General features: G+C 40.4%; 1 protein-coding gene across 1 annotated transcript; it reads left to right on the top strand.

Annotated features, from left to right (window-relative positions):
- The first annotated feature begins 3,216 nt into the window (after nucleotides 1–3,216).
- Nucleotides 3,217–5,936, top strand: fjx1 (four-jointed box kinase 1). The gene has a single exon (XM_027172976.2). The coding sequence runs from the start codon at nucleotides 3,565–3,567 to the stop codon at nucleotides 4,825–4,827; it is 1,263 nt and encodes a 420-aa protein (XP_027028777.1). The 5' UTR covers nucleotides 3,217–3,564; the 3' UTR covers nucleotides 4,828–5,936.
- Nucleotides 5,937–7,910: the final 1,974 nt, after the last annotated feature.

The raw sequence follows: 7,910 nt of genomic DNA, 5'->3' as shown, positions 1-7,910 counted from the left end.
TATCAGATCCCTGTTTTTATATTAATGGAAATAATGTCTTGTTATTGGAAAGTTAGTGGAAATTGCAGAGTGCGGTTTGGGCATGTTTAAAATCGTAAACAGTTTCCTTTTTGAGGTTAGAGTATTACCATGGGCTTAAATTTCATTTAACAGTAGAGGGGACAATAAATATAAAATTTCGCATGAGCAATTTTTGAAGGGGGACACAAATAATAGTCAAAATTGTACTTATAAAGATAATGTCCCCACAGTGAAAAACTTTGCTTTAATCATTATTATTGTAGCATGGAGACTGTGTCATTATGGTTATTTTCAAAGTTTTTCTCGATGGCTTTGGTGTGTTAGTGTAAACAAGCTAACATTAACTAGAGTATTAACTAAGTAATATTTTAATCGCTAATATAGCAGATTCATGGAAAATCACATCGGTAATCAGCATTTTTGCCGCAACTAATTTATGAATGAGTCTCCATCAACTACATTAAAGAGAATCGCTTTATTTAAAGTGAATAAAATACCCTACTTAATGGAGTTCAACATTAACTGAGCCACAGCCACACACCTGACTCGTGTGTGCAGAATACGTAGGTGAGATGAACCCCCACTGACTGCTGCCACACAACACACTGAGCACCAAACATTGCATATACTGTAGTTTTCCATACGTTTCATTTCTATTATTTATTTTATTCTTTTTTTAAGGCAGACGTTCAAAGTAAGAATTTCATTGTATGGTCTAAACCTTTGTGTTTTCACTGTGCACATAACAATAAACCTCTTGAATCTTCAATCTTGAATCCATTTTAATGATAATGATAATGATCAAGCAGAATTTGCACAGCAAGACATCCAACAAGTGACTATAATAAATTGTTGCATCATAATGTGTTGAATGTACTGTAGTATAGATATCATTTGAGTGCATGCTACGAAATCATCATTGATGTTTTTTTCACTTTCACTTCACTCTTTTGTTCCAGAAATTCAAGGTACAATGGTACAATGTTACTTAGAAGAAATATACACCATGTCTAAATATTTAAGCCTTTTCTCTTCATCCTTTTTTTTTTATTTGTTATTTTGTTGTTCCTTTATAAAATATACATGTCTGTTTGACATATTCCCGGTGGATTGGTTTCCTGCTATATTAAACACTGGACCCTCTGATTATGTAGTGAAAGCAATACAGAAAGCACTTGGCATACTGGTGACTCATTTACTCTTTACTAAAACTGTAACAAGAGCAAGAACATATATCATTAAAGCTGTAATGTGTCAGTGTAATTGATAGCCTGATTGCCCTGTTGTGTGTTCTGTTATAACTTAAATGTAATGATCATTGACATCTCCGAGCAAAACACAAAAGGTTGAGGCCGATGCTTTGTAATGCTGCTGTGTCTCAGTCATACCCAATGGCACATCAGAGAGCGTATTTCAGTAAGCCCTTAGGAAAAAAGTACATTATTTTATATTACAACTGTAGACATGTCTTCCCACAGAAAAAAATAAAGGATTTGTAACTTTCTCGGGCAAGCACTACAAAGTGGCAGAACACATTTACTGTAATAGACTAATATATTGAAAAAAGGAAGACTGTAAGTCACAGAACATTTGGATGAAGCCCTATGGCATTAATAGACTTACTGAAGCCTGAGCTTGAATCATTTACCTTACAACACTTTCAGGCATGTTTACCTTGTACCATTCTGAATAGTATCATTTGTGAGTTAAATTTTAAATAGTCATTATCAGAGCTTCACAATTACAGGCAAAATGGTAGACTCATCAGGACATAAACAGCAATTAGTTGAGATATTACTTGAATTGTTGCACAGCCCCTGACCATAAGTTAAAAGTTATAGTCTAAAAATCCTGAAGAACAATTAAGAGATCGAATATTGCACAATTTCAAATGGTAAGGTATTCTCCTCTATCTATGCACTTTGGTGATGTAATCATAGGCAGACCTGTGGTGTAGGCTACAAGTAACATTAACATGATCATACGGGAATGTCCCCAAGACATTACGTTCTGGTTGTGTTCAGCACAATGTTGTCAACCTAGCAACTTTGCTGATACATCTGCTGAGTTTTTAGACCCCTTAGGTGTCATAATTTAAAAAAAAAGAGCATAGCTACAAATCTAGACAATTTTGAGCAGATATTAGTCTGTCCTGCATTCGATACAGTGCTCAGCTAACATATTAGCTGCCAGTTCTAGGAGTTGAGAGAGCAAGTTCAGTCGACTCACCATCACTGTGCGGAACCTGACTACATTGTGCTTCCGGTAACACTAATGTTTTCTAACATCTAATCACTAAACTCCAGTGTTTTCAGCACCCAATCACTGATCCTTATTGTCACCAATGACCAATCACTAATCCCCATTGTTTGTCCCACTCATGCACTTAATTTTCATCTTCATCTTAGCTCCCTGCTTGTCTATGTTTACAAGCAATAAAAGCTATTCAAGCCATAATTTTTGCCTTTGTTTATAAACCCGAACTGCTTCAATGTGTCTTGGTACAAATTATAGAATGTTGTACCTTTGTGGTTTTCAGTGCCATGATCAAATTTTTTTTTTACAGTAAATATTCAGAAACCATTATTATTTCATTATTTCAATATAGCTGTTCTATTCTATACTACCATTGTTTCTGTATGCTTGATTACATCAAATTGCATACACTTTAATATATCTTTATAAATTGATGTATGTTCTGTCGGACGCCTAGAGGGCGCTCATGAGCACAGATTTGTAGCTTAAAATAAGAAATAGGACACACTGCCGCCTGGAGGACCTCACAGGCTCGTGCCAACTCAACTGCGCCATTCGTGACAGGGGGAATCTTTTTAATTGCATTGTGTCATAGGAGGGAAACAAGGATAAATTGCATACATTCTCAGGACTATGTTTCAGATTTTATTGACGATATATGAAATGAGTCTTTAATGGGGTGATTAGAAATAAATCATGCTTTGATTATTATTCAAATGGTAAAATAAACCAGTCTTTCCAGACTTCTCATACTGGCAAAAGTATTTGGTGGGTCAGATTAGTGCGCATCCTGAAGTGCTGTACTATTGTGACACACTGTTGTGTGGAGTAATTAGAGTGCACGCAGCTCTCCAGTCGCACCCTGAGTTCTGCTGCCGGTGCGACCCAGCGCCGTTTACTGATTGGCCATCCAGCGCGTTCCCTTAGTCACGTGACCAACCCTCTTTCTTGGAGCGGAGCAGCCTGGAGTCATGCTCACTAGCAGGGAGGAGGAGGAGGTGGAGATGAGCACTGAGAGAGCACGCTGAACATCTGCGACCCAGATACACACACATCAGCGTGTGATACAGAGCGAGTTGTATGAGATTAAACTGTGAGAATGGCCGGAGATGAGCAGTCTGGTACACTGGAGCAGTGAATATAGCAGCACAACAGAAATGCCGCGAGATCGGCCCCGATTTCTCAGCACCCATCTGCCTTACAGTGTCCGGATCGGACGGTATGTAATGTTGGAGTAGTTGGAGCTTGTGAGGCAGGTGGAACTGTACTATATTTCTGTCGGACGAGATGAAGGCCGTGTGCGTAAACTTGGCGTCTCTGCTGCTGCTGTGTGCTTGTGCCGGCGTGCTGCACTTCTGGAGCGGCTTTCAAAAGCGTTTGGAGAGAAACTCACGTAGCGTCCGGGAACACAGCGTACACCCTGACTATCCAGATCCATCTCCTGACCTTTCGGGAACTTTTCGAGCTTTACTTGCCGTCCCGACGGACTCCAAATTACACCCAGATCGCAACATCAGCAATGATGAAACGGTCTCATTACGGAGAAAAGCTAACGGACGTCGGTTTGCAGCCACACAGCGTGAGCTTCACGAGGCAGAAAACCAAACTGAACAATTTCTAGAGGACGGGATCTATTGGAGTCAACGCCTCGATGATGGTGTGTCGATGGGCTTCGGAGAGGAAGACGCGCGCTCGTGGAGACAGAGAGTCCGCCGCGGCCGAGTTGTGTCTCTGGAGCCGGGATGCGGCAGGACGTCCAACCAGCTGGCCACGTTCTCGGACGGATCCCGTGCATGTGTACGTTACGGCATCAACTCCGAGCAGGTTCAAGGAGAAACGCTGTCTTATTATCTAGCCGCTCTGCTCGGGATCACCAACGTGCCGCCACTCGCGCTTTTGCGCCTCGATGGCGAGCAGTGGATGCACGTGAGGCGGCGCATGGAGGCGCTACAGTGGACACCGAGTGCCGTGGTGTCTCTCAGCGAGTGGGTGGCCGAGCTCAGTCCAGCAGTCGTGCCTGCTCCATTTCACCGCTCCGGCCAAGGGTTGCGACCGCTACTGCCCCAGCTCCAAACCAAAACCAAAGCGGAGCTTCTCGAGCTGGTGCAGTGGAGCGACCTGATTTTGTTCGACTACATCACGGCCAACTTCGACCGGCTTGTGAGCAACCTGTTTAGCCTGCAGTGGGACGCCAAAGCCATGGAGAGAGACGCCAGCAACCTGCTCAGGACTCCTCGTGGCAGCTTGGTCTTCATCGATAACGAGGCGGGACTAGTGCACGGCTACCGTGTGCTAGATATGTGGGAAAAGTATCACAGCGCGGCGCTCAGCTCTGTGTGCGTGTTCAGGAGGAAAACAGCGCGGCGCGTGGCGGATCTGCATCGGCGGAGAGACACGCGCGCTCGCCTGCTCCAGCTCTACCGGGATAGTGAGCCTTTGGCGCCTGAGCTCGGCTTTCTGTCCGACGAACACACAAGGATACTGCAGGACAGGATAGACAGAATCCATGAGCACATTTTGCACTGTAAAGAAAAGCACGACAAACTGTAAAGTTTTCTCTTTCTCTCCCTTTCTCTCGCGCGTGGATCCTGCTATCACATTAGTATGGATAAGGACCACTAGTTACCAAGGTGACCATTACACCACGCGGCCCGTGAACTGGGTTCAGTGTGACTTCTGAATATCTGGACTAGCTACCTCCTGTAGGGACAAACCTTTAAATGTGGCTAAACAGGCTACCGTTTGTTTTCTATGTCATAACCTTTAATTCTTAAAAGTCTTACTTTTGCAGAAAACACAATGCATATTACTTGTGATAGAACGAATCATGATAAAGGTTCATTGTAAACTCACTGGAGGCAGGCCTAAGTGCTGATGTATGCTGCTTTTGCCATTATTGTCTTGTGTTAATAGGGAGACAATAATCCCACTATTTTCATTTAGGAGAGGATTTAAATATTAATAAAGCTACCCAATACTGAGCCAATTCTGACATCTTAAAAGTAACAGAGCAACATTCTGCAAGCTTTTGTTGCCATGTTTTGCAAAACATCAGCCATGTGACGTTGGTGATTTTATATGACATGGTGTGCTACATTTAATGAAGGTTGCCTCTTGTTTTGGGCCAGTATAGTAGGATATAAAATACACACGTGACTCGGATCAATATACATAAAATAAGATCTAATACTGATCCAGCATTTTAAGCAGCATTAGTCTCAGTAGCACTGTGTACTGGATGTATGAATCTCTATTTATTTGAATATCTGACTTTACAAACAGAAGGTTATATGTGGATTAACAGGAGTCTGACAATATCTGTAATTTAGTGACGGCACGTAGTTGTTGGTCACTAGAGTCAGAGAGTGATGAAATGGTAATATTCACACTCCTGCAAAGGTCAGTGATTCATATAAAAATATGTCTTTGATTATCCTCATTACTTTCCCAATTTCATTCATAGCCTTAATGAAGTGGTGGGATGTGCATTGAATTGAAAGTGTGTCGTGGGATTTTGCTTTGTGAACTCTGAATTTTATTTAACTAATTTAAATCACAATCTGTGATAACATTCCAGTTCTTTTTTTATATTAAAAAATGTCATTTTTACATACCATTAAATCTAGTGGAACTGAAGTGTTTCATTACGTTGAACACTGCAGCACTTGTGTGGAGTCTTTTTTCCCCAACATTCCATAACATGTTCTGGAATACGTGTCTCTGTCTTGTACACTAGACCTATTGTGAAACTGCAATGCCATACTCCTAACACACTTCTTTCATACTTCATATAAGGCTCTTTTCTTCATCACACATTAGAGGCAGGATGTGCACAATGCAGTGTTATTTTCATGCTTTACACACAATGCTCCTTTAATTTGGAGCTCATCGTCTTAACTGTTATGAAGACTGAGTCATTAATTTATGTCTAGAGCTTAAGATCAGTTTAATCATGTTTAATGTACAGACTTGAGTTAAATTGCCTGATATCTCAGTGTGTATGGTGTATATTGGTGTCGCTAACATCTGGTTCAAGCCATCTAACGTGCAAAAAGAGTACATCAGGAGGTAAGTGAAGAAGCGCTGGCCATTCAGGACATTTCACTCAACTATATACAGATATTGTTTAGTACTTTTCTATTTAGGCTCTAGTACATTATACTTTTTGCTTAGCTTAAGCTCTTGGTCCTCTAGCTATTCTGGGTTGTTAGTAGGGGAAAGTTGGACAGATACTCTTCAAAACCAGAGGAGGGATAAATGATCAAAGCTACGTTAATGCTTTCCAGTCCATCCTCACATCTGTTTCAGCTTACGATGAGCACACTTGCATCTTTGTTGATTTCCTTTGAAACTTTTTTTACAGTCTATCCTGTAAGGTGTTTTTGTAAAGAATGCATTGTCTGATTCTTCAAATGTTAAAAGATATCCACACGTGGGACGTCAACTATAATGGCTTGTGTTTGGCACCAGGATTTTCTGACCCCAGTATCATGGTCAATAATCTACTGTCCTGTGGTGTCTTTTCCTGTTTATTTTTGCATTGGCTTGGTGTATTTTATTATATTCATTTTTTAAAGCTCAATTTTCAAATTCAGAGATATTTGGCTTTATAAAGTTATATCTGCTAAGCAATCATCTCCCCGAATGAACCTACAAAAGCAGCACTGGCTGGCTTTCCACTCTGACAAAAAAAAAAAAAAAAAAAAGGTTGGAAGCCTCAGCATGGATTGCCAGTGCAGAAAATATCCTTGAGTTGTAGACACTCTACATATGCTTCATAAGAATAATATAAGCACACACATCCAATTCAATAAACTACATTTCTCTTATAATCTCTCCTTTGACAATGTTTAAGTCTCCAGTGCAGTGGAACTCTAATATTGTAGGTAACATAAGATAACATTAGCATTAAATATTACAGGCAGGTGCAAAGTGCTCACTAAAGTTTTACTTACTATAACTGAGAAATGAACGTCAGCTACTGCTTGTGTTCTCCCACAGAAGGATAGTACTGTGTATTTTAATAATGTTTTACCATAAAATCTCAAGGTAAAAACGTTAGGAATACCTTTAGATCTTATAATGCTAGTCTTAAAATGCCTTGCAAAACAAGCCAGATAGAACCTTATGAAACCAAATAGTATTTGATCTTATATAATGTATGTATTAGGCATGCATTGAAAATGTCTCAGAATTTCAGTAATGGGAATTTGAAGTAACTGACTGTACTGTAGACTATCATTTACTGTATGTTTAGATATTGCAAATATTTAGAGAATTATGGTTAAATGTTTGCCAAGACTTTTGTTTTGTAGCTGAGTATTTTTACCATGTTGTGGTGTTGTAGTTAGATTTTACAAGCATCTGTAGTCAGGGATTATGGAACTTATGTAAACAAACACACACACACACACACACACACACACACACACACACACACACACAATCACATGCACTTAACCTAGCATCTGGACCATGTTGTTCCAAGTTGGAAAGGAAAGTTGCCTCCCTCTTTCTTTAGTCAGCCTTCTAAAATAAACCCTCAAGTAAGCCTTAATAGCACTGGGGGCTGAAATCAAAGCCACCACTGGTTTGTTCGCACATGTGTCCTTGATCCACGTCTGGGCTTTGTT

This window comes from Tachysurus fulvidraco, chromosome 10 (genome assembly GCF_022655615.1).
Source record: "Tachysurus fulvidraco isolate hzauxx_2018 chromosome 10, HZAU_PFXX_2.0, whole genome shotgun sequence".
Taxonomy (NCBI): Eukaryota; Metazoa; Chordata; class Actinopteri; order Siluriformes; family Bagridae; genus Tachysurus; species Tachysurus fulvidraco.
Note: the sequence above shows the minus strand (reverse complement) of the source record. Positions and strands in the feature narration are given on the sequence as shown.

What these genes read in the sequence shown, in the direction of transcription:
- fjx1 (XM_027172976.2), top strand. Translation starts at nt 3,565, where the DNA reads ATGAAGGCCGTGTGCGTAAACTTGGCGTCTCTGCTGCTGCTGTGTGCT.